The sequence below is a fragment of the Ursus arctos genome, unplaced genomic scaffold (genome assembly GCF_023065955.2).
Source record: "Ursus arctos isolate Adak ecotype North America unplaced genomic scaffold, UrsArc2.0 scaffold_8, whole genome shotgun sequence".
Classification (NCBI taxonomy): domain Eukaryota; kingdom Metazoa; phylum Chordata; class Mammalia; order Carnivora; family Ursidae; genus Ursus; species Ursus arctos.
Genome location: NW_026623100.1, coordinates 12,564,936 through 12,591,570, shown reverse-complemented (window position 1 = coordinate 12,591,570; position 26,635 = coordinate 12,564,936). Strand labels below are relative to the sequence as shown.

The window sequence follows — 26,635 nt, the reverse complement described above, 5'->3', positions numbered from 1 at the left end:
CAATGCCAGCAAAGCAGTCTTGTTTGTTTCGTTCACCATCATTTCCTGGAAATGGTTGTCCTGTTCACCTTACTATGGAACTTACAAAATGGGCATAAAAAGTCTTCCCAAGTGCTCACCTCCCCGTGCTCTTGCCCAGCCAATTCCAACCCCTCCTGTTATCTTTTTTCCTTCTTTCCCCGCAGGCTCCTCTCTGTCCTTCCCTTGCTGCAACCAGAATAGATCTAGGAATCTCCTGACGTTTCCACCTTGGCTGCAAGCGGAGCTGGGTTTTTTTGAACAGACTTGTCCATAAATCTTACATTGTTTCTCATCTTTGAAAAAGCCGCTTCCATCAGCAAGTCATTATTCACATGTACGGGGCAGGGGAAAGTTCACCAAATTTCAAACTTCAATTTCTTTTCACTCCATTTTACAACATCTACTCCCCAGAAACCACAGAAATTTAAAAATATCAGTCCCAATAGGCAAAGTGCCCCCTGACATAGCTTGCAAGAACCAGGGCTGGCCACCTGGGGATGGGAAAGGGAGGGGAGGTTGACCTAGATTGGAGCTGGCTGGCTCGAACCCATGGGGGGATAATAATTTCCAAGTCTCAGAGAACTAAAAACCCACTGTTTTCATTCTAGAGTGGTGGATTTGGTGGGCAGGGAGATTTGGGAAGATGGGTGATATTTATAAGGAAAGGCTCACTGTAGCTGTTACTATAAGTTAAAAATAAGGAATACAGTATAGTATAGCTAATGGGCTAAAATATACTTTCATTCCGTGTGACACTGGCTAGAGGAGAGCTGAAGGAAGGGTCAGTTTGGAGCATATGAGAAGAGAAAGGAGGTGGCAGGGACAGAGAAACAGATTCCCAGGCAAAGGCCCGGCTTTTTTTGTCTTTCTACTTTGTCACCCTCAAACATGTTGGTTCTTGACCTCATGCTTGTTCTCATGGTTACGAGATTGCAGTTGCACCTTCAGCCATCACCCCAACATTCTAGGTAGAAAGAAGAAGGAAGAACATTTTCTTATCTCCAGGTAATTTTCATCCAGGAACTAAAAATGTCCTCTAAAGCCCATCTGTATGTCTCCTTGGCCAGGTCTGGGTACGTGGCCATCTTAGCTACAAAGGTATGAGAAGGGGCTAAACCCATCATCACCTGTGAGCACACACATGGCTCCCAGAACAAAATTGGACTGTGTTAGCAGGGAGAGGGGGTGGCAACTGGTGGGCTACGAGGAGAGGGCTGAGGGGTGGCGACTGGTGGGCTACGAGGAGAGGGCTGAGTATGTGCCCAGGGAGTGCCATGACACGCCTAAGGAACTGTGGAAGTAGCCCTCGGAAGGAGTGGAGAAGGGGGTGGGATGCAGGAAGAACGAGAGCGAAACCGGAAGGGTGAGGGCCAGCCACTTCAAGGGCCAAGAATGCCTGCTGAGGACTTGGGCCTCTGTGGGAATCCAGAAGATCACTAGACATTAGCCAGAGGAGGGGAGGGGACGCTGGTGCCCCCTCAAGCAGTGGTTCCACACTCCAGTATGTACACGAGGTCATCTGGGGATCTTGTGACATGAGCTTTGGATTCAGTAGGTTTAGAGAGGGCACTGGATTCTGCATCTCTTACCAACTCCCAGGTGGTGTTGACACAGCTGGTCAAAGGACCCAACCCAGAGTAGCAAGACGCTAAAAGAAATCTCTTCAGAAATAAATGCCCAGAGGCGCCTGGCTGGCTCAGTCAGAGGAGCATGCGACTCTTGATCTTGGGGTTGTGAGTTCAAGCCCCATGTTGGGTGTAGAGATTATGTAAGGATAGAGTCTTTGGAAGGAAGTAAAGGAGGGAGGGAGGGAAAGAAGGGAAAGAAAGAAAGAAATGCCCAAATGTGTTTGTTAAGCATTTTAACGTAACTAAATATCACTGTAATAGGAATTGAGTCTCAAATATGGAAGGAAAAATGATGATAACTCTTAAATTGAGGTTTTCCCAAAAAGGGTGGGGAGCAAAATTTGATGTATCTTTTGGGAGTCCTGATGTCTTCAGGTAACAGAAAAGCCACTAGTGGAAGTTTCTCTCTCAAGTTTATGTAGCCCATAAGGAGGGGTCCAGGCTGATCAGCAGCTCTCAGTCATTAGGCCCCAGGCCCAGGCTTCCTGTGAATTTCTGCTTCACTCTCCTGACATGTGGCTTCTATTCCCAAGGACACCTCCTGATCCCAGATGGCTGCTAGAAGCATTAGCCATCCCATCCTCATTGCAGATGAGAAGGGGAAGAAAAGAGAGCAGTGAAGGGCTCCAGCCCTCTCCTTTTGAAGGGGCCCTGCTGAAGTCCCACAGTGCACTTCCGTGTACCTCTCCCTGGCTACAGCTTGGTAACGTGGTCCTATTTAGCTGCAAGATGTACAAAGAAATGTATTCTTCTGGCCTGGGCACATCACCTAGAGTTCTCTCACTAAGGAAGAAAGGGGCACATCTAGCTACATGCCACATGGATACAAGAATTTCACCTAAATTGACACAGAATGGTTGAAAATAAAGGGATGAACAAAACTGTGCCAGGCAAATGACAACAAAAAGAAGGGGATGGCAATAGTCATATTAGGCCAACTAAAATTTTAGACAAAAAAGTAGAAAGCTGTACAGGAAGGGGAGTATTGGACAATGATAGTGATTAAAGGGTATGATCCACGAAGAACATGTCACAGGCATGAACCTTTATACACCAGGTAAAATAGCACCCAAACTTACCCCACCTCCAAAAAACACTAAGAAATACTAGGGGAAAATTGTTAACATTACAACCATAGTAGAATACTTTAACCCACCTTTCTCAGAATTTATGAGGCCAAGCAGACCAAACATAAATAAGGTTATAAAGGACTTGAATGCCGTATTTAAAAGCTTAAGTGTGTAGGGGCGCCCGGGGGGCTCAGTTGGTTAAGCATCTGCCTTTGGCTCGGGTCACAATCCCAGGGTCCTGAGATCGAGTCCTGCGTCGGGCTCAGCAGGGAGTCTGCTTCTCCCTCTACCGCTCCCCGCTGCTTGTGCTTTCTCTCTCACACTTGCTCTCTCTCTCTCAAATAAATAAATAAAATCTTTAAAAAAAAAAAAAAAGCTTCAATGTGTATAAACCATGTACTCTGGGGACAGAAAATAAGCATCCATTTTGAATAGGTACAAAACATATGCAAAAATCTATTATGTTTCAGGCCCCTAAGAAAAATCTCAATTCCTTGAAGTAGGAATCTTTTAGGCCACATTCTAACCAAATTGTAAGCAACTAGATATTTAAAATAAAAATATAACAACAAAAGCTCCACTTGGATATTTATACTACAATCTAAATAAGTCCTGCCGATGACAAAACACAAATTAAAGACTCCTTTCAGGCCCAAACAGATAAAAAGCCTATCAGTATTTGAGCAGATGAAACTGTGCTCAGAGGAAGTCCTTGCAGTGTCATAGACGAGTAAGGTGTCCTCTATAATGTGCAGGCAGTTCTCTCAAATTCAATTAAGTGAAGATAATGGAAATAGAGGCAAGAGATAAAAACCCAGCACTTTGTGGAATTAAACACAGCCAAGAATGGTACACGTAGGACAGAAGGCGCTCGTCCTGGCTAACGATAAAGAAAATGCCAAACAGCAATGGTGCCCGATCGTTTTCCTCATGTCTTACTGGGGCGGCTGTAAATCTGTGCATTTTTGGACGGAGCTTCATGGTATCTTTAGAGATTTTAAATGGTTTTGCCAGTTGATTCAGGTAATTCCAGAGGAATTTATCTTCCAGAAATAGGTGCACATGAGCAAAGATACATGTACAACTCAAAGGATCAAAGAAACCTTGATACACGCACGTACCACGAGGCGGTTAAACATAATGGAGTAGATCTGTATGAATGGACGTGCAATGGCATATCGTTACCTAAAAAAATAATTGTTATTATTATAAATAAATATGTGATTTTTTTTAAGTCTAGAAGGCCACATATTATGAGTTGCGATCTCTGGTGCCCACAGGGACCTGGCACGGGGCATAAGTGGGTGAGCCGGCCGGGTGCACAGTCTCAGCAAAGAGCAGGGGCAGTGGTGAGCGGGAGAGAATGGGCCTTCTCAGTTGTGATTTGTAACCTTGTTGGCTCCTGCCCAGAGTCCGTGGATCAGTACTCGGGCTTGGCAACTCTTCTTCAGCCCTAAGAGGACCTCCTGGCCCCTTTGCAAGGGCAGCAGGGCTAGCCTCTGCCAACATCACCCTGCGTCCTCTTAACAAGCGTTGATGAACCTGGAGCTTCTGGTGGAGGGCAGTCCCCATTGCCCCTCTCCCGTGAGCCTGGTGGCATGGGCTGTCCTGTCACTCGGAAAGTTATGATGATTAAAATTGAGCTTAAGATTTTATTTTTAGGGGGCACTTGGGTGGCTCCGTGGGTTAAGTGTCCCACTCTTGATCTTAGCTCAGATCCTGATAGGGTTGTGAGTTCAAGCCCTGCATGGGGTTGCTGGGTGTGGAACCTACTTTAAAAAAAAAAAAAAGATTTTTTTGCTTTTCTTTTAGCACCCTAGAACTTACAGACTATGTTTTGTTTTGGTTTTACTTGTTCCTTAGTGTTCTAAGGAACACTTGTTCTAAGCAGGTTCAAACTTGCTCTATACCTGAGGACCTCCAGAATCTTCCAGAATTTTCAGAAGTCCCCACAGAAGTCGGCCATGTTACAATCCCAATCTAGCCCTACATAGAGGTACTCTTTTTAGTCTTCATAACCCTTGGCAGGGAGAGGGGCCAACAGCCTCAGCTGTAGTGGAGGAGAAGAATAGCAGGAAATAAACAACTCGAGGAGAAAGCTCAAGGATTGATATTGTCCATCGCTGACTCCTATCCTGCTCGCAAAACCTCTATGCTGCTTCCCGCCTCTTTTTTAAAAGTGACCTTCAACTTGATTTCACCTCCACCCCCACCCCACCCCCACCCTCAGTGTAAATACTGGCCTGGCCAATGGGCTTTGGTCCAAAGAATGGTTTGACCTTCCGCATTGGGTTGCCAGATTTAGCAGATAAATATTCTGATTTATAAATCTGAATTTCAGATGGACCACGGATAATATTTTCTCCGTAAGAATGCCCATGCAATACTCGGGACATACTTATGTCAAAAAGTTAGCCATTGTTGGGGTGCCTGGGTGGTACAGGGGGCGCCTGGGTGGTACAGCGGTTAAGCGTCTGCCTTCGGCTCAGGGCGTGATCCCGGCGTTCTGGGACCGAGCCCCACATCGGGCTCTTCCGCTGGGAGCCTGCTTCTTCCTCTCCCACTCCCCCTGCTTGTGTTCCCTCTCTCTCTGGCTGTCTCTATCTCTGTCGAATAAATAAATAAAATCTTAAAAAAAAAAAAAAGCCATTGTTTATCTCAAGTTCAAATTTAATGGGGTGTCCCCTGTTTCATCCAGCAATTCTACTCCAGTGGGCTTCTGGGGCTCCCGCATTCCAAGAGGAGGGGCATCTGCAAGTTTAAGGATAAAGATCCGCAGGAGTTTAAGTAATCATTAGCATTAGCGCTGACTTCCTAAATGCCCCCATCCCTCTGTTTGTGCCTCCTCCTCCTCTCATTTCTGCCCTGCTTCTGAGCTTCACCTCACTTCCTGCCTCTTGTCTTCCTCTCTTTTAGTCTGTGGCTTTCCCCTGCCCTCACTTCTCCTCCTTTTTCCTCATTTTGCTCTCGCTGGTCCATAACATGTCATTAAAGTTTACGTATTTGAGTGTTGGTTATAATTGCTAAATAAGGTTTTATGTTCCTTGCTAGAATTTAAATAGCAGGGGAATTTAACTTTGTGTATTTCATTTTCCTTTTAGTGATAGGTGGCCTTAAGTTCATTTTTAGCGGTGTGAATCATTGACCTTCATTCACCTTGAGCGAGGAAAAAGATCTCCCATTTCCAGAATGAATTCGTATGCATCTTCCTAAGATGGGTGCCAGCGGGGAAGGTGGGAATGGGAGAGATGGAAGTGGGGGACAAGGGGGAAATCCTGCTAAGTTGACCCATTCAGGGGAGAAGGGGCTCGGAAGCCTCTTGCACTCGCCCAAAGCCTAGCCTTTGGCATGGGGCCCAGCTGCCCCAGCAGAGTACGGCTCTCTCCTCTTTGTAATTGATCACCTGACTCAGTCCCAGCAAGCAGCCACCCCTGGTAGACAGCAAAGAACATGGTTTGCGGCTTATAAACAGGGCGCCGGTGGCCTTCTGCTTCCATTCCCTGCCTCTCCCCATGAAAGCAGGCTCTTGAAGGCAACTTCATTCTGGCTTCCTCCCCAAGACGGGTGGGGACGGGGCAATTCTCTGAATTCCCCCTGAATCAGAACCTCTGTTTTCTAGTCGCTGCCCTGAGCTACTCTGATGTCTGTGTTCCTCCCATTCTCTCCCTGCCCTTGTTTCTCCATCCCTGCTCTCCCCCGACCCTGCTCTCCCCCCAGCATGACCCAGAAGGTGCCTTCCCATCTGAGAAGCAGACCTGTGAATGGCAGTACCATCTGGGAGAGAGAATAGTGATCCAGGAGTCAGGCAGTTGCCTCTATCTATTGCTTCTACGCACTTGGCCTCAGTTTTGTCATCTGTAAAATGGGAGTGATCACGTGTCTCACAGAAAAGCTATATTAAAATATGAATAAAAACAAGTGTTAAAAAGCGAACAAGGTTCCATCCCCAATCCAAATGCTAAACGGTGTGTGTGTGTGTGTGTGTGTGTGTGTGTGTGTGTTTAATGCTGGAAAGCCAGAAACTTACTGTTGGTTATAGAATCCTTTTCATTCATCCGATTAGAGAACCTCAGCACTTTATTTGGAAGGCGTCTTTTTATTCCATCTGTCATGGACTCATAAACATCTGGGTGCTCTTTCCTATCTCTCCTTTCAGCCAGGGGGAATGAAAAGAATCTAAAGGAATAGATCTGGCCCCCCTTGCCATTTCATCATAGATTTCAGTAGAAAGGAGTCTGGCTCTTGGAAAAGTTTGCCCTAACGGTTTAAGACTGAGTGGAGGTGTCTTCTTCCGTCCGTGGAGGAGGCAGCCCCGAGAGGTGGAGGTCGACACTTGCCAAATGGCAGCCCAGAGAATTTTGGATCAGATCTCTCCAGTTTGATGGGAATAAAATAACAAAGCCTCACCCACCCGAAGCCTGTTGCCTTTTGCTGAGCACAGTCATGTCAGCCGTCTAGTTTGGAGGCTTTATCCCAGCTGGAAACCCAGTAATGAGGGAGGCCGAAGACGCTGGGCTTCCCAGAATGTGTGGGAAACTGAGTAGTAGAGACCACAGCATTCCGACTCTGATACTTGGCCAGAGCTTGTGCATTCCCTTGGTTACAGCCATCTGGGGCTCCAAAAGGCACAGAGATGTAGCCAGAGCCTCGTCGCAGTTGCTGTGGGGCCCGAGCCCCCGGTCATCTGGGAGTTCTGTGCCGTCCTCACCTCCACAGCAGTGAGAAACAATACCAATCAGCCACGCCCGTGGAAATTCGGGTCAGGGAAAGAAGGCAGGAGCAGGATCAAAGCCTCTTGTAACCCAAGAATTCCTCAGCAGCTCGAGTCCCTTAATAATTATGGTTTGGAGATTTGCCAGAAAGCAAAACCACTTAGCATGCCATATTTAACAATGAACAGTTTTCTGTGTTCATAATAGTCACTGTGCAGAGCAAATAGGCACCTTGAACAAAGGATAGGATATTTATATGTGTATATAAAATAACCCGCACGGCCTTAAACCCTGAAGCATGTCTGCAGGGAAGAATGTGGCGCTGCCTTCTCGGGGTACCTGTTTCACCAGTAAGTTGGAGAAAGGCCACATGCCCTTCCCCCGTCTCCACCGCCTGCATCTCAAACAAACAAACAAACAAAAAAACAACAAAAAAACCCCTTTGTTTAACCCAGAATTTTCCAAACTTAATTGAATAGCCGAATCTTTTGTTTTAACCATTGGTTGGTTTTGGAGTTTGAAATTTTTCCATTTCATTTTGTTTTGTTTTAAATATCTCTTTGCATTCTAAAAAGCCAGTTTCCCAAGGAAAATGGTTTGGCAAAGGATTGGCCAAGGAGGGTCAGAAGCAGGGATTTTAGACCTGGGGGAGATGGAGGAAACAAAATCCCAAACCCTGGGGGATGATGGGTGTGATTGCCAGAACCCAGCTCCGTACATCAGTTTGGAGCACCCGACCCCCACTGGGCCCTGTTTCTCTGTGTCATTTTTTGTTCGTTTGGTTGTATATTCAACAAACATTTGTCACTGGGGGAAATTGGAGAAGAATGGCCGCTTGGAGGAAGCTTCATTAGAAGTGAACCTTAAAGGGTGGGTATGATTTCAGTGAGGAAAGATGGGGAGCATTCCAGAAAAACAGGGGTGGCCAAGTGTGAGGCCTGCTCAGAAAAAGAATAAATTAGTATAGTGCAAGCCTCAAGTGCACGAGTATGGTGGGGTCAGATGGGACTGGGAGGCAGTGCAGGACCCCTGGATCAAGCAGGACTCTTTCACAAGCAAAGGTCACTGAGTCTGACCCAACCCTCTTTGGCACACAGGGGCATATTGGGGCTTATATATAAGTGAGAATTCTGGGGCTAGGGCTGGATTCAGATGTGCCTTAATTCAGGGGTTCAGTGTCCCAAGAACCTAGTTTCTTGCCATTTCTCCCCTCTGTTCTTTCGTTGGTTCTATTTTCAGATAAACTCTCACTGCCCTTGGAGTTGTAAGATGGCTGCAGCAGCTCCAGCCTTTACATCGTCATTTGTTGAAGGCCTGTGTCAATAAAGTCCCTTTACTTTTAAATGCTTTCTTAATGGCTGTCAGTTGGGTTCCAGGCACATCCTGAAATTAATCTCTGAGTCAGGGAATATGGTACCCTGATTAGCTTAGACCTGGGGCATGTCAGGGAATATGGTACCCTGATTAGCTTAGACCTGGGGCAGGTGCCCATGCCTAGAGTTGAGAGTAGGGCTGGCCCCACCAAAACCACACAGACTAAAAGATATGGAGGGGCTGGATCCAGGGAGAGAGTAGGGTCTAGCTATCCAGAGGAGATGAATGGAAGCTAGGCCACAAAAACGGCAGATATCCACTAAAACCTGGAGTATCAGGCCAAAGAATCTGGATATCATTTGCAGGAGAGAACCAGTAAAAATTTCTGAACAAATAGTGATCAGAACTATGCATTAAGATTAATCCAGCTACAGTTTAATAATTACCATGTGCTCGGCACATGGTAAGGGCTCAATAAATCTGCATTGAATGAGGGAGATAAAAGGATGGATTGGGGGTGGGGAGAGAGAAATGCCATTGTAGGGGCTATTGGAATAGTTTCAGAGGGGAGCTAGCAAAGGAGGTAATGAAGACTCATCAAGAAAATCCAGAGGTTCCATTGTCATGAAAGCCACAGAAAGAAAAACTGTCTAGAGGACAGGGTTGGTGAGTCATGCCAAACACTGTCAAAAGGCCAGGGCAAGGAGGATAGGGACTAAGAAAATATCAGAAGGGAGAATTGAAAGAGAAGGTCCAGTAGGACGGTCAGAAGCGAACTTCAAGGAGTTCAGAAGTAGGAGACTGACTACCCTTGAACATCATCCATCTTCTCTTCCCACCCCCTCTCCTGGCTCCAAACTCCGCAAAAAGAAAAAAAAAAAAAAAGGCTCCTTCACCTCCACACATTCTTCACAAAGCACCTGATGCCATCCCCGTGACCTTTATCCAGCCATGATGCCCCTTTTTCTCATGTATCTTTAGGCTCTCCTCCCCCTCCAAGGCTATCTCTTGTATAAATATTGACATTACTCTCTTGTCCTAAGATGACATTTCTTAGTCCCTGTTCTGCCGTAAGTTAATGTTTCATAAGAATCATTAGAGAAATTTTGAAGTTGGGGAGGACAGAAGTTTGAGCTTAGGTTGAATATCCTTTGTGGAAGACAAGATTATCTGTAAGAAGGAGTGGTTAGGGAGTGGGGTATAGGGACAGGGAGAAGGTTGCAGCAGTTCATTTTGAGGTTCATTTAGGGGTCACCAAAAAATGAATGAAAGAATTGCCAGGGTGTTTACCCCAAAGATACAGACGTCGTAAAGAGAAGGGCCATATGCACCCCAATGTTCATAGCAGCATTGTCCACAATAGCTAAATCGTGGAAGGAGCCGAGATGCCCTTCAACAGATGACTGGATTAAGAAGTTGTGGACCATATATACAATGGAATATTACTCAGCAATCAGAAAGAACGAGTTCTCAACATTTGCTACAACATGGACGGCACTGGGGGAGATAATGCTAAGTGAAATAAGTCAAGCAGAGAAAGACAACTATCATATGATTTCTCTCATCTATGGAACATAAGAACTAGGTTGATCAGTAGGGGAAGAAAGGGGTAAAGAAAGGGGGGGTAATCAGAAGGGGGGATGAAACATGAGAGACTATGGACTATGAGAAACAAACTGAGGGCCTCAGAGGGGAGGGGGGTGGGGGAATGGGATAGACTGGTGATGGGTAGTAAGGAGGGCACGTATTGCATGGTGCACTGGGTGTTATACGCAACTAATGAATCATCGAGCCTTACATCGGAAACCGGGGATGTACTGTATGGTGACTAACATAATATAATTAAAAAATCATTAAAAAAAAAAAAAAAGAATTGCCAGGGGCCAGTGGAAGGCCAGCTGAAATTGTGAATAGCTGAAATTTATGAAGAGCCTAATCAGCATACTACCTCTCTTTGGCTGGAATCAGTGCCCCGGACTAGAGCAGTGGATTGGGTTTAAGGAGAGGTGGTTATGGAGCACTTGTTGAGCCTGGCCTCAGGTCAAGTTGACATGAGGGTTGGGGCCTAGAAGAGCATCATGGACCCAGGGAGACCAGGGTATGTAAAGAAAGGCAAGTGATGGCCTGAGAGAAGAGGCAGTGTTAGAGATGGTATATTAGAAAGGCCATATGGTGTATGATATGGTCTATAGACTATGTGGTTTAAATCCCGTATCCTAACCTGTGTCTCCACTTATCTTGTTTATAAAATGAGGCTCATAAAACCTTCAAGAGGTTGTTGTAATTAATACATATGAGGTACTTATGATAGTGCTGTGTGTAATAAGGGCTCAGTGAATGTTGGCACTGGGGGTGTTCATTTAAGTTATGTAAAGGAGGCCACTTAGGTGGCTCAGTCCATTAAGCATCCGACTCTTGATCTCAGCTCAGGTCTTGATCTCAAGGTCGTGAGTTCAAGCCCCTCGTTGGGCTCCATGCTATGCATGGAGCCTACTTTAAAAAACAAAACAGGGGCACCGGGGCTGGTTGAGTCCATTGTGTGTCCGACTCTTGGTTTCGGCTCAGGTCATGGTCTCATGGGTCATGAGATCAACCTCCACAGCTGACTCAAGGAGTCTGCTTGAAGCTTCTCTCTCCCTCTGCCCCTCCCCCATTTGTGCACTCTCTTACTCTCCCTCTCTCTGTCTCTCAAATAATAAATCTTAAAAAAACAAACAAACAGGGGCGCCTGGGTGGCGCAGTCGTTAAGCGTCTGCCTTCGGCTCAGGGCATGATCCCGGCGTTCTGGGATCAAGCCCCACATCAGGCTTCTCCGCTAGGAGCCTGCTTCTTCCTCTCCCACTCCCCCTGCTTGTGTTCCCTCTCTCCCTGGCTGTCTCTCTCTGTCAAAAAAATAAATAAAATCTTTTTAAAAAATAAACAAACAAAAAGTGATGAGACGGCTTAGAACTTGAGATCTTGACGGACGCCTGGGTGGCTCAGTCAGTTAAGTGTCTGCCTTCGGCTCAGGTCATGATCTCAGGGTTCTGGGATTGAGCCCCGCATCAGGCTCCCTGCTCAGTGGGGAGTCTGCTTCTCCCTCTGCTCCTCCCCCACTGCTCACGCACGTGCTCTCTCTCTCTCTCTAATAAATAATCTTTTTAAAAAAAGAAAAAAGAACTTGAGATCTTGAAGTTGAAATAATTCTGAGTAATGCCAAGTTCTCAAATGCCATCATGCTTGTTGTGAGTGGAGTGAAATTGGAGACGGAAAGTAGTGGAATTGAGATTGAAGAATGATGAACCAAATTCTGGGAGGGACATGTTTACGGATGTGGAGGTCACCAGTGGGCCAGCAACAACTCTGCATCACTGAGAAAGGCCAGGGCAGTGGGGAGGTAGCTACTATGGACTTCCAGGGAAGACAGATTGTTGAGAGAGGAGGAGAGGGGGGTGTCTAGAAGTGGCGGAAGGAGGTGCTAATCTGTCTGAATCAGAAACCAAGGGAAAGAAGGAACAGCCTCTACTGGTAAGTGAGGAATATTCTGCCAGGAGGAGCAAGAAGGGGGTCCAGGATGAAAAAGTGCAGAATTTGCTCACAGTAGAACAGATTTTGATAGAGAAGAGATGTTTTTCATAATAGCTTTTAAGAAAATCCATTCCCCGAGCCCGAGGGCAAATCTCAAGAAGGCCTGAGCCTTAAGGGAGGGAGTGGGAAGGAGGTTTTAGAGTAGGTTCCTGGAAAAGCCAGTAGGTGGGGGCTCCGTTCCCTCACCTTGATTGTAGGATGTGCAGCATTAGACATGCTGGCTTAGGACTGTGTGCTCGTGCTGGGCGTGCCCCAGCCAGACACCCCCCTGCCCACCCGCCCACTTCTCCAGCTCCGTGGGTCCGCAACGCAGTGTGCATTTCCTGGCGTCGGTGCTACTCGGTGATCAGAGGGTAGAGGGACTGGGAGAGCTGGGATTGAGGGCTCCTGCTTTTAGAGAGCAGACAAGTGGTTTTAAAGGGAAGGGAACAGGACACCAGCAAGCTTGGTGGCTGCGTTCTCTTCCAAAAGCACCGCTCCATAATGTAATTGTATTTGGACTTTTTTTTTTTTTTTTTTTTCATGATGTCAGGGAATAGCCTTCCTTAAAAGCTCTCATGAAAAATCACAACTATAAAACAGACTCGGGCAATGAAATGGAAACCAGACAAGTGGGTCTGTGTAATTTGGGTAAAGAGATTTGTCCTTACGGCTTTGTGATCTGATCCCTGCTCTCTGCATAAAACTCTTATTTCATGAGATCCACTTAGACATGAGTCCTACCTTGCAGGTGCTTTTAGACAGAATATGTCTTGCTTTATTACCAAATGAGCAGGAAAGCAAGGGTTCCCTCCTCAGTGGTGGTTGAGATTACCCTCCTAGGCTTGCCACCTTTTTAGTCCTCCAGGTCCTAAATCTCTCATCTTCGTATGAGCCCAGCCCCAGCAGTGGGGAGGGAGGGCTAGTCCCATGTACACCTCATTTAACCCCCATGTATGCCTTTATCCATCCACCTCTCACACACCTGCCAGGGTCAGTCTTGGGGAAGTGTGTGCCAGGGAGCACTGCTCACTGAGGAGGTCCTTACTTACCACCCTGTTTTCTTAGCGCCACAGGGGCACAGAATTGAATTATCTGTCATCCTGTGTTCTGAGCACACTCTTTGGCTCCATCCCCAAGGAGATCCTTTCTTTTTTGTATTCTTGTTTTTTACTGAGGTGAAATTCACTTAACATAAAATTTCTTCATCTTCAGTATAATTTCAGTGGCATTTAGTACATTCGTAATATTGTGCAACCATCCCCTCCATCTAGTTCTAGAGCACTTTCCATCGTGCTCCCTCAGCCCCCAAACACCTGTGTCCACCACCCTCTGCCGTCCCTTTCCCTCGCTGCCCCTGGCAACCACCAGTCTGCTTTGTCTCCAACTCTCCCCATTCTGCGTATTTCATGCAAATGGGATTGTAGAATATTTGTGTGCCTGGGTTTTTTCACGGGTATGACATTCACAAGGTTCATCCATGTGGTGTGTGGTAACGTGCATCAGTACTTCATTTATGCCCGAGTACGATTCTGTTACATGGATGTACCGTATTTTGTTCACCCAGTCATCCACCGGTGGACATTTGGGTTGTTTCCACCTTTTTGCTGTTTGTGGGTAGTGCTGCTGTGAACATGTATATACAAGTTTGTGTTTGAATACCTGCTTTCTGTTCTCCTGGAGATAGACCTAGGAGTGGAATTGCTGGATTATATGGTAATTCTATGTTTAACTTTTTGAGGACCTAGAGGTCCCTTCTTTTTTTTTTTTTTTTTTTTTTTAAGTAAGCTTTCTGCCCATTGTGGGGCTTGAACTCATGACCCTGAGATCAAGAGTCACATGCTCTACTGACTAAGCCAGCCAGGTGCCCCTGGAGGTCCCTTCTCGATGGACATTCTCCTAGATCCACTCTGTCAAGGAATAGTAAGTAGGCATACATGACCCCAGCCCCAGCCTCCAAGATACATTGACCTCATTTTGCTCGATCTGGAAAGAAACTGAAGGAGTAAGACTGAGGAGCCCGGAGTCTCTCTAGAAGCGAGTAAGTTCACCAAAGAGATGCTGGTAAGCAGAAGAAAGACAGTCTGGGGAAAGGATTGGGTACTAAGGGGTTTAGGGGCCACTAGAAGATTGAACTGAGGCAGGGGAAGAATTTAGCAAGAAAGGAACTCAGTTGCCCTGAATAAAGGAATGTGTGAACCTAAAACCCCCGTGGCTGGTACAGCCACTCCACTGGTGATGGAGGAGTGACGGAGGGGAGCTGTAGACTGATTTATCCTTCCAGCGACGGGGCAGGGGAGCCAGGCAGAAAGAGTCCTTCAGGCTGAGGAGTTAGGACTCTCAGCCTTGAGGAGCCACTGAAGGCTTTTATAAAAGGAGGCTTTAGAAGGATTCCCCTGCCTACAGGGTGGAGGGCAGCTTGGAGGAGAGGAATACAAAACCAGAAGCAGGGGGGCTGGTTAGAAGGTTACCACTGGGGGCGCCTGCGTGGCTCAGCCATTAAGCATCTGCCTTCGGCTCAGGTCATGATCCCAGGGTCCTGGGATCGAGCCCCGCATCGGGCTCCTTGCTTGGCAAGATGCCTGCTTCTTCCTCTCACACTCCCGTTGCTTGTGTTCCCTCTCTTGCTGTCTCTCTCTGTCAAATAAATAAATAAAATCTTTAAAAAAAAAAAAAAAGGTTATCATTGGTCTTAAAGGTAGACCAGTGAGGGTGGTCTTAGGAGCGGCGGTGGGGAGGGAGAGGCGGTGTGCCATCATCAGGACAGCTGCCTGCAGACAGAGGTGAGGGCGGAGGACAAGACGCCCCTGAGAAAACAGGGCAGCCAGTAGCAGGGGGAGGGCTGCGGAGAGGCCCAGGGGCTCTGCGCCCACTGCCAAAGAGTCCAGTCAGGTAAGAGGCGGGAGGGGTGGGTCTAGGGCCAGGGGAAGCTGGCCAGACTATGCCTTCTTGACGGATGACTTAAGTCCGAAATTCTAGCTAAATACACAGTTTTTATCTGGATTATACCAACACTGATTAATTTTCATCAAGAAATTATTTGTAACTCTGTCAAGCCAATTTAATTTCTTAATCCATTTTCTAGATCAGTTAAACCATTTCTAAGGTTCTCCCTTATTTTCTTAGGTATCAGCTCTTTTAGGTATAAATTTAACAATAAAGACATGACGTTTTGGTCAGAAATTTTAGTCAATAAAAAGCGTTTTATATACCTGAGTTTTAGATTTCGGCAGTTGTATTTTTTCTAATGTGTGTTTCCATCGGGTCGCATTCCCCCCCCCCCCCCCGGTTGCTGTTGTTATTATCTGCGGTTTTCAGTGTTACTAACAAAATGACTTCTTTGGTCAGTTGTGAATTTTGTCATGTGCTGTTTAGCCATTGTCAGTTTAGTTGTATGTTGGTTATTTTCAGCAGTAACCTTCACGGCTAGATCAAAACATCCTCCAGGTCAAATACAACCCGCTTCTTCCCTGAGTTCTCTTCCTTCTCACCCCCACCCCCACCCTTCCCACCAAAGACTGGTCCCAAAAGGAAAGGAGCAGTGGACTCTTCTGGGCAGTACATTCTGGAGCCTCCGAACACCCAGGCACTCTTCTAGCAGCTAGTTTAAATCCACCCTACCAGTTTCACCTTTTCTCTTTTTTTTAAGTTGGCTAAAAACCCAACTGGCTCATTGCCCTGTATTCTCTAACTTGTCCTCTCTTCCAAGGCTTTTTGTTGAAGAGAGGTTTTCTGTGGCCTCTCCGTTCACCTCCCTCACCCCAGGCTTCTCCAGCCTCAACCACCCCACTCCCATCAGCCCAGGGCCATGGCCAGCAGATGGTTTCCGATGCCTTAGGGAGGTGGGCAGCAATTCAAGGGAGGCCGGTGGGGAATCCTGGCCACAAGGCACTGATAGGAAAGTACCTCGGGAAGCCTGGGAGTGAACTCAGTTTCAAGATATAAAGTTTCCAGAAACTTCGAAATCACAGGTACTTAACATTTTGAGTGCTGTTTACAAATCTTAAAATTACTTTGTGCGTTCAGGGATCGTATATACCTTGATGAACTTGCTGTATTACCAGGGACTGTTTTTGTTCCACATAGACCTGTAAAAGTCTGAGAGGGAGGATGGGGTACCTATAAAGGAGCTTTCTGGGTTCTGGATAAGGCGAGAAGATGGTAGTGGTCACATCCTCAGGAGACAAAAATTATCTTCCTGAATTTTTCTGACTTCGAATTTCTAGTCTTCAGTTATGCCTCAGGACCGTCTGTACCACTATCTTCCATAGTCCACTAGTGCGTTGGGGGAACTGGGCAAACCCCCATCTTGTGCTCTGCGCCATGTGTCCCATGCCTAGACTGGGCGCGTATTCCAGGGAGTTCTGGCTCCTGGCTGGCACGGCGCCTCGTGCTCACGACAGCTTTGCTGAAATGAATCAGTCATTTGGTTTCTTCCTCTCTCCCACCTCAAGCCCCGAATAAGCTGAAAGGGTTGAGAATGGGAGCGGGGGACCAGGGGGAGAGTAAGGGAGGCGGGTAAGTGGTGCTGAGGGTCAGAGAGGCTTAGGAAGAACTCAGAAGGAGCTAGTCAGTCTTCAGAGCTCAGCTGAGAAGAAATTCCCTGTGAGAAAAAGAAGTGAAATAAACTAAAGAAAACTGGAATGACTTCAAGGAAAGGGAAAAGAAAGATGGTAAGATGCAAGCTGGTCACTGAGGAATGTAGAATGTGTCTGCAGAGCCCTTGAACTTTGCCCAGGCAGAGAAGAGGGGGCTGATGGCAAAAGGAGACTTCAAGTTGCCCAGGCGCCCCCAGGAGGGCTTCTCGGTCGGTAGGCATCCTCATTGTACCCCACCTCCTCACTGGCTCATCGGGCAGGGTCAGGGAGATGGGGAGAAGGCTCAGATTGCCCCTTCCAGGAGGAGTGCTTTGGGGTGAGTGAGCTAGCAGAAAGGAATCAAGCACAAGGTACTTACCTTCCACGAAGAGGTGGAGGTGACCGAGCACTTCGGGAGTCTCAGCAGGGCGACATCACCAAGGAGCAGGCAGAGCACAGGGGAGGTGTGCTGGGGGGCGGGGGGGGGGGGCAGGGGCTTCTGGGGCGAGGGGCTGCCTTTGCACCTTGCACAATGGCGTCAGGTGTGGGCCGGATGCAGTTGTCCAGAGCATCTCCGGTCTGGACCCAGCTCACTCCTTACCCTGTGACCCCGTCACACACCAGGCCTCCGTTAGCCTGCTCTCGAACAGCCGTGGACAAAGCTCACGTGCACCTTACTCTTCGCTGCTGAGCTTCGGAGGTCGCCACAGGGAACAGGACAGTGAGTTGCACACAAAACTGGGTATAACTGCATACCCCGAAAAGTCCGGGTGGGTGGGTGGCGCTCCCCTACTCCCCAGGCTGAATGCCCCTAGGAGAACCCAGGTTTTTTCACCGCCATTGTTGCCGGAGAGTGACGTTGGTTTGAATCCATTCCTTATTCTTTGGTGTGGCTAGAAGTGAACAATTGCAAGCATTTTTATAAGCTTGGAGCTGAGTGTGCTATTAACCAGCGGTAATTGATCTCATCAGCCCCTTTTTGGTGAAGTGTGGCCCTCCCGAGGAGGAAGTGCACACTTTTAACTCCTGTGAAATGCGTATGTGTTTTTATTCATGTTGGCTGTATCCATTTTTAAAATTAGGGGGAAATCTACATCTGTTTACCCAGTGATTTGAGGTGGGCCCACATTTTTTAAATTATAGCTTTTTTAACTTTAAAAATAAAGTTTTTTTAAAAATATATCTTTTCTTTAAAATAAAAACAAAAGCTCTGCCGGATGTTTTTTGGTCTCATGATGGGTCACCAGGAACGCTTACATCGGGCATCTGACTGCATCTGGTCGGCGGGGGGGGGTCCTCAGTCTTTGGGAGCTGGGTCTGCAGGAGCTTCAGGGAATCCAGGCCATTTATTCCATATGAAAAGGGCTAGAAAATTAAGAAAAAGCAAATTACTAATATTTGAAAGGTTTTTCCCCAGCTATTTTTAGAATTCAAGTGGTGTTTTTATCCTTTCCCTTCAGACCTGGAAAATGTTTGCACCTCCAGACAGAAAGGGCTCTGTGGTCAGCCGTTCATTTCAAGCGGCTGCTTTTCACCTGTTGCCACCTCTCTGCCCAGAGAGCTGAGGAGGAGGCCGAGGGAGCTAGGGGTTGCCTTGCAGCAAAAAGATGAGAGGAGATGAGCTTCTTCTCCTCTGCCCCCAAAACAGACGTAGGCCCTTATTGCCTGATGAACTGAAGAGTTCCGTCCATCCGCCCACCGAACTATTGGCTTGGAGAGACTTCACCGCAGGGACTTTTTACAGTTGTGTAGGGTTGCGGACTCTTTCAGGGGTGAGGCTGGGCTCCTCAACCTCAGCCCTGTTGACATTTAGGGGAGGTATTGTGTGCCTTGTACGGTGGTTTGCAGCACTCCTGGCCTCCACCCACTCCGTGCCAGCCGCCCCACCGCTCCTGACTTGTGACAACCAAAAATGTGTCCGGACGTTGACGGATGTCTCCTGCAGGGCAATATCATCTCTGGATGAGGTTGAGAACCACCAGGTGGAGGGAAGCCATAAGTGAGGTTGAGGTCCCAGAGACTAGCTGAGAGCAGAGGGAATGGGGGTTTCCTGAGCCCAAGGAGAGCTGAATGGGGCGGTGTAGCCACGGCCAGAACCTGGCAACTCATAGGGGAGGTTGCAGGAAAGAAGTACCCAGCTTCTCTCTCTTTCTACCCTCCAGATTCTCAGCATTCCCTCCCCGTTAGATGAATCCCACCAGAAACCACGTGGTAAGGACCCTGGGTGGTGCAGTCCATAAAGGTCAGCCCCCAGGGCACTGAGTGGGGTGCCAAAGGACAAAGAACGGATGGGGGTGCAAACAGAAAAGAATCAGTCTACTCATCCAGCCGTATATTCATTCAACGTATATAGGCAGCTTAGCACAATGGTCAAGAATACAGGCTTATATGTGGCCCCTACCACTTCACCTGTGCGATGTTGAACGAGTGACTTCTCTAACCCTCAATAACCTCACATGTAGAATGGCAGCAATAATCCTGTCTGCATATGTGACTGAGTCTTGCAGGTTTTCTATTGGGGAAACACAAGTCCTAAGTAAATTGCTTAGTACGTGGCTCTAATCAGGTACCAAGTGGACGGTATCTGCTGTGGGCCCAGTGCTGTTTTTTGGATGATCCTGGGAAAAGCAAAGACCTGGGGCTCAGCCACAGAATGCCCTCTCTCACCGTCTGTTAGCACGCTGAGTGCTGTGCAGATATGAGGAGAGAAAGGTCACAGCGGGCTGGAAAAATCTAGACCACAGGACCTGAGCTACGTCCGGAGGGATGAGTAGGCCCGGCTGAGTCAGGATGAGAGAGGATCTATCAGATAGTAGGGATGGTGAGCAAACCGGAGCCTTGAGAGTTGGAGGGAAGGAGAAGGCCCAGAGAGCTCCAGCGGGGGACTGGTGATCAGACAGCTTTGGGAGAGGGTCTTAGTGCTCTCATCTGTGGAGATGAGGGGCTGGCTCAGGACCTATCCCCTTCCTCAGTACTCGGGTGTAGGAGTCCTAAACTCACATGGCTACGGGAGTGAGGGGGGGGAGGCCATAGGATGCCCCGATGCCTCCCATAGGGCCTGGCCATTGCTCTGCTCCACGCATCTCTTACCACATTAAAATGCAGGCCTGGGAGGCGCCTGGGGGGCTCAGTCGTTAAGCATCTGCCTTTGGCTCAGGGCGTGATCCCAGGGTCCTGGGATCAAGCCCCATATTAGGCTCCTCTGCTGGGAGCCTGCTTCTTCCTCTCCCACTCCCCCGTTTGTGTTCCCTCTCTTGCTGGCTGTCTCTCTCTGTGTCAAATAAATAAATAAAATCTTTAAAAAATAAAATAAAATAAAATAAAATGTAGGCCTGGGACACCAGGTGCTGATTCTCTGAATTTTCAAAAGATGCTAGAAATTTGAATTTTTATGAGAAATCTCCTGACTTTTAAAAAAACCGTATCAGCCTACCAGACTTGTGTGGAGACCAAACAGTCCATTTGCACCCCTGTCCAGATGTTTCTGAGGGGCCCTTTGGGGCCTTAGAACCCTTGAGCTGTGTGTTTGGTTTATGTTCTGCCTCCTGTATACTGTCTTTTAATCGATAGCTCCCAGGGCTTAAAAAAAAAAAAAAAGAAAAGAAGAAAAAGAAGTAGGAAGAAGAGGGGTCCACCTGACCCATGTGAAGTCAGAGTTTCCCCTCCAGACTTAACACAGCCAGGCTGGGAGTGGGAGGGAAGGGCTGGCTATAGTCCAGACGCACCTGCTTGGAGCACTGAGTGGGTGGGCAGGAGTCTCAGTGCTGCCCACGCTCTGGCACTTGACCCCGTGTCCGCTGAGGCCAGGGCTGGAGCTGCCCTTGAGAGCACTGACCAGCACATTTGGTTCTTGGACGAAATTTTTAAAATATTCAGATAAAGAACAGAGACTAATATCACGAATACCCATGTTCCCCCACCCAGCCTTCCTGCTACGTTCTTCAAAACTGGAGAAGCCACCAGTTCTCCAGTTTAGGTACCTCAGGACACAGACCTTCCTCTGAGCCATTTGTCTCAGGTAAGGGTTGTGTGGGAGCTCTGTCTAGTGGTAAAGGCTGAGACAATGACCTTTGGCAGAGTCCTGAAGTTCTGTCACTGATTGCCATGCCGGGAAATCTCACCTCTGGCCCTGAGGAGCAGAGAGCCATGGGCTCCAGGGTAGAGGGTCGGGAGAGGCAGGGGGGCGAAGGCGCTCTGGCAGCCTCAGGAAGAGGCGAGTGGCAGAGTCAGCAGTTGAACCAAGCATCAGTCCACACTTGTTTCTCATGACTAAATAAAATACGGCCTCTTGCTCTGCTGAGGGGAAGTGAAGAAGTCTGTGGAGAAGACCAAAAATAATGAAGTTGTCTGGAAACAGCCTAGTGCAACCTTAAAATATTTTCTCTCAGAAAAAAGAAGACACAGTAATTCTCCCTTACTCAAACACTGCCTTTGCCTCCCCAGGCAGCTCCAGCCTGTCTGGCCCTCCGGCTTCCCCTCCAGTTCCCCTGGCAGACGCCCGTCTTCAGGGGCAGGCCTGAGCTTCTTGCTTCTCCCTTTCGTCCCAGCTGTGCATGGCCCCTGATCCTCGCTTGCCCAGTTTTCCCTCCTTGAAGCTCCCTCCAACCACTCTCCACATCTGTTTTCCTTTTACGTTCTTTCATTACTGCTACTCATATCATCAGTCCCCGTCATACACCACTTTGGACTATTTCCTGACCCTTCATGTGTCAGCTCACCGCTGACTGCACTCCTCTCTCAGAGAGAAGGGACTGGGGTTTTCCTCTTGTTTCTCCTAGTGCCTCCCACACACACAGCAGGTGACGATAAGTACTGTGGGCAGATAGAAGCTTGAATTGATGGGTGAATGGGTGGACGGAGAGACATTTGAATGGCAAGGTTGAGAGAGTTCCACAAATGCCTGGAACAGGGTGCTCCAGAGCTGGGGCTGGGAACATTCCACCCATCTCCATTTACTCAACATTTACTGTGCTCACTTGGTCTCTCCTGGGAAGGAAACTTGACCAATGGCCTTAGTCTAGAAGGCATCTCCCCCATGATAACTTTAGAATCAGACTGTGTACTTTTAATCCACGGTCTGAAGCGGTTTTCAAGGTTGGCCCTTGGAACAGGTCAACGTTGGCATTTTCATTTTCATCAGCGTGGCCGAAGACCACCTCGAAGCCTGGGACTTGAGAAGCCTGCCTCTAGCTGGCAGCCCCAAGGCAGGCCTCATCACGGGAGTGGGAAAGAACATTGGGCAGCAGGCCTGTGGGACTCCCCATGCTCGCCTCAGGAGTCTCAGCAAGTAAGGGCTTCTGATGGCCAGGTGCCTGCCTTGGCAAAAGAGCCCATGCGGCTGTGGCAGTGGCAAGAGGATGTCCACATTGCAGCAGCCCTGAAGCCCTACCGTCCAAGTTATCCATTCACAAGGGCAGAAGGCAAGCATTAACTAGTTCTAAATGCTGATTCGTTGGGTTTCCAGCTCACTTCCAAATGACCAGTGCTAATCCCCCTTCTGTAGGCCTACCGCAGACAAGAGTACGTACCAGCACATCTCACCCATTTGAAGCCCTCCCACAGGGGTCTAGGGCATATTTCACTCTCCCCGTAGCTGTGTACATAAACTTGGTGACCTAAAACGACAGCAATTTATGACCTCATGAGGCCACAAATTAAGGTGTCGGCAGGGCCACGCTTCCTCTGGAGGCTCTAGGGAAGAATCATGCTCTAGAGAATTCCTTGCTTCTTCCAGCCTCCAGAGGCCGGCATCCCTCCAGTCTTTTGGCTTCATATCACCTTCTCTTCCGTTTGTCAGGTGTCTCTCTGCTCTCTTATTAGGGTATTTGCGATGGCATTAGGGGCCACCCAGATCATCTAAGATTATTTCCTCATCTCAGTACCATTAACTAAATCACAGCTGCAAAGACCCTTTTTTCAAGTAAGACAACATTCACAGGTTCCACAGCCGGAAGCCATTTTTTGGCCTGCCACATTCCCCGTGTCCCCTGGCCCAAGATAATTCACATACCACAAAATTCACCAAAGTAAAGCCTACAAATATACACATTTTAGTATATTCACAAGGTTGTGCAACCATCACCACCGTGTAATTCCAGAACATTTTCATCAACCCAAAAAAGAAATCCTGTTTCTATCAGCAGTCATTCCTCAGTCTCCCCATTCTCCAACCTCTGGCAGCCATTAATACACTTTTTGTCTCTGTGATTCGCCTAGTCTGGATATTTCACATAAGTAGAATCATACAATACATGGTCTTTTGTGTCTGGCTTCTTTCACTTAGCATGTTTCCAAGGCTCACCTGTGGTGTAGCCTGAACCGGTGCTTTCGCCCTTTCTATGACTAAATAACATTCCATTGTACGGATGTACATTTTATTTATCCATCCCTTGGTTGATGGACGTTTGATTGTTTCTGCATATTGGCTAGTATGAACATTCACAAGTACAAGTTTTTGTGAGGACATATCGCTTTTATTTCTCTGAGGTATATGCCTTGGAGTGAGGAAAACCTCAAGACTAGTTCCCAAAATGGCTGCACCATTTTCTATCCCCACCAGCAGTGTCTGAGAGTTCCAACTTCTCCATATTTTCACCAAAACTTATTATCTGCCTTTTGTATTATAGTTCTCCTCATGGTTGTGAAGTGGTATTTCACTGTGGTTTTGAGTTGCATTTTCCTGATGGTTAATGATGCCGACCATCTTTTCCTACGTTTATTGGTCATTTGTGGATCTTCTCTGGAGAAATGTCTGTTCAGAGCCTTTGCACATATTTTCATTGGGTTATCTTTTTATTATTTCGCTTTAAGAGTGCCCTATGTATTCTAAATATACATCGCTTGTCAGATAAGGGATTTGAAGATATATTCTCCAGCTCTGTGAGTTGTCGTCACTTTGTTAATGATATCCTTTGGAGCGCAAAAGTTTGCAGTTCTGATGAAGTCTAACCTTTCTTTTGTTGCTTGGGCTTTTGATGTCTTACTTAAGAAACCATTGCCTAATCCAAGATCACAAAGCTTCACTTCTGTATTTTCTTCTATGTGTTTTATGGTTTTAGCTCTTAAATGTAGGTCTTTAATCCATTTTGAGTCCATTTTTGTATATGCTGTGAGGTGGATCCAGCTTCATTCTTTGCCTGTGGATGGGTACCCAGATGTCCCAGCTTGAAAAAACTGTTGAGGGGCGCCTGGGTGGCTCTGTCGTTAAGCGTCTGCCTTTGGCTCAGGGCGTGATCCCGGCGTTCTGGGATCGAGCCCCGCATCAGGCTCCTCCACAGGAAGCCTGCTTCTTCCTCTCCCACTCCCGCTGCTTGTGTTCCCTCTCTCGCTGGCTGTCTCTCTGTCAAATAAATAAATAAAATCTTAAAAAAAAAAAAGAAAAGAAAAGAAAAGAAAAAACTGTTGAAAAAACTGTTCTTTCCCTACCGTGAATTGTTTTGGCAGTCTTGTCAAGGAAAAAAAAAATCAATGGAATGTAAGTGTGAGGGTTTATTTCTGGAATCTCCGTTCTATTCCATTGATCCATATATCTGCCCTTATGCCAGCACCGCACTGTCTTGTTACTGTAGCTTTGTAGTAAGTTTTAAAATCAGGAAGTGTGGGGGCGCCTGGGTGGCACAGTGGTTAAGCGTCTGCCTTCGGCTCAGGCCGTGATCCCGGCGTTAAGGGATCGAGCCCCACGTCAGGCTCCTCCGCTATGAGCCTGCTTCTTCCTCTCCCACTCCCCCTGCCTGTGTTCCCTCTCTCGCTGGCTGTCTCTCTCTGTCAAATAAATAAATAAATAAAAATAAAAATCAGGAAGCGTGTGTCTTCCAGTTCTGTTGTGTTTTTCCAGATTGTTCAGCTGTTCTGAACATGCGGCAGATTCTTCAGACACACTGGTTGCTTGGTCACTTGCTTTCTGGTTTCCTTGATGGAAACTGTGAGAACCTGGCTGGCCTGCATGGTTAAGCTAAAAAACTCCTCTCCCACTCTTCTGCCTCCCTTCACAAGGCTTTTGGCCAGTAGAGATCTGGGTGGTTTGGGCCAAGCCATCCTAGTTCAGGGCAAAGTCAGAAAAGAGGAAACTTGATGGGGTTCATCTGGCCCATCAAGCCCATTTAAATCCAGCTAATTCCCCCCTCCCCCCACCCAGCTTTCTTTCCCCTTCCTTCTTCATCTGGCAGAGTCAGTATTTGGACAGTTCTAATTCTGTCTGGATCCACTTCTAGCCAAATCCCACCAACACTCCTCTGTGCCTCTGTCATGCCCGTCACTCTCCTGCCACTTCCTAAGCACCATTCATGACACAATGGTTCGGGATGGGGGACGTCTGTCCTATCGGGTGGGGCAAGTGCAGCAGGCCTTCCTGGCGGCATCATGAATAGAAGCGATAAAGCCAGCTGTGACTTCTTCATCTCCGTTGGCTGTTTCTCCGTGGCCTCCCTGCGGGGTAGGGCAGCCTCTGGGCTGAGGCAGACTTAGCTCACTGCCGCCACTGCTCACTTTGCAAGCTTAGATCCGTTCCCCACGAGCATAGCTTCCTCATTGGTTAAACAAGGATGCCTCCCTGCTCGTGTGGGACCAATAAGGGTTAGATAGGCCAGTGTTCATTATTATCAACAGTAATCCTAGGTAACCATTTCGTGAATGCTTTCTTTGTGGCAGCCCCTATGTTAGTGTTCAAACTAAATCAAGTCGGGGGCAAAGGAAAAGATTTCATGATCTCCCGAGTCACACACTAGAATGTTCTGAGCATCTGCTATGTGTTTAATCGATTCTATGCTGGTCTTCATGTGTATTTTCAATTCTTTGAGGTATGAAAGATGCTAATTAATTGTACCACCTCCCCATACAGATTCGAAACCCTCTGAGAACTACACAGAGGAGTCCGGTAGAGATAAAAATAGAGCTTATACTGCAGGTAAAGGCTGGACCAACACATGGCCCAGACCTACAGCCAAAATGCACATTTGTTCTCTGCTTCTCTCCCATACCCCTCTTCTTTTTCTTTTGCCTGGGTTAAATCCTGGTTCCAGGCAGCAGAGGCAGCAGCCTGGGGAGCAGAGGCATTTAAGGGGCAGGTGTCCTGGAGGATTGATTTGGGGACGGTGACATCAGTCTTGGGGCTGCTTCTGTGAGTCTAGGCTCTGCTGGGCGGGCTCCAGGTAGTACTGACCCTGCTGCGGGGTCACCAACCCTGCTTATCTCACTGGGAAGACCTATATGTCTGGAATGTTGGTTCTAATTCTCCAAATCTGTGTTCCGCAGGCACCATGAAACATTTTGCCCATTCTGATTATTTATAGCCACTTAAAGTTCTGTGACTGTACACAAGTAGGTTAATCTGAGCTCAGGATTCCGCACCTGTGGAGTAGGGATGGCAATACCCAACCCATAGGATGTCAAAGGAGTGGACAGAAAGTACTTGGTTAGGACCTGGCACATAATAGGCCCTTGGGGGTGGACGGTGGGGGGGGGGGGGGCTTCCTCCTTGGCCTGGTTCAGTACCGTGAGAACTCAAGCTTTCAGTCCGGACTCTGAGTCTTCTCCCCCCCCCCCCATGTGCTGAGCAAGTCTCTGGATGCCAGCGGTCAGGACCAGGTCTGTGTGCTGGAGTTGGAGATGTGGGTTAGGGAACAATGAGGCCTCAATAGCAGTGGGTCATCAAAGGACAGGCCCTGGTGCATGGAGGGATCCAAAGAGGTTCGTTTGGTGGTAGTATTGCAGTCCCATGTCTCAGACCTCCTCCAAGTTGGGGGTGGGAGGCCTTGCGTTGTTAGCGGAAG

The 26,635-nt window shown here is 47.7% G+C and overlaps 1 protein-coding gene across 3 annotated transcripts in view; it reads left to right on the top strand.

The window, feature by feature from the left end:
- Window positions 1–26,635, top strand: part of THADA (THADA armadillo repeat containing) — a 318,617-nt gene that overhangs the window by 281,219 nt on the left and 10,763 nt on the right. The window contains exon 37 of one of the 3 annotated variants that reach the window (XM_057309405.1): window positions 186–9,391. The exons of the other annotated variants lie outside the window; for them this stretch is intronic. Within the exon in view, the coding sequence (XP_057165388.1) occupies window positions 186–295 (110 nt within the window). The 3' untranslated portion in view covers window positions 296–9,391. Of the gene's footprint in view, window positions 1–185; window positions 9,392–26,635 lie in introns of those variants that run through there. 3 annotated transcript variants of the gene reach the window in all.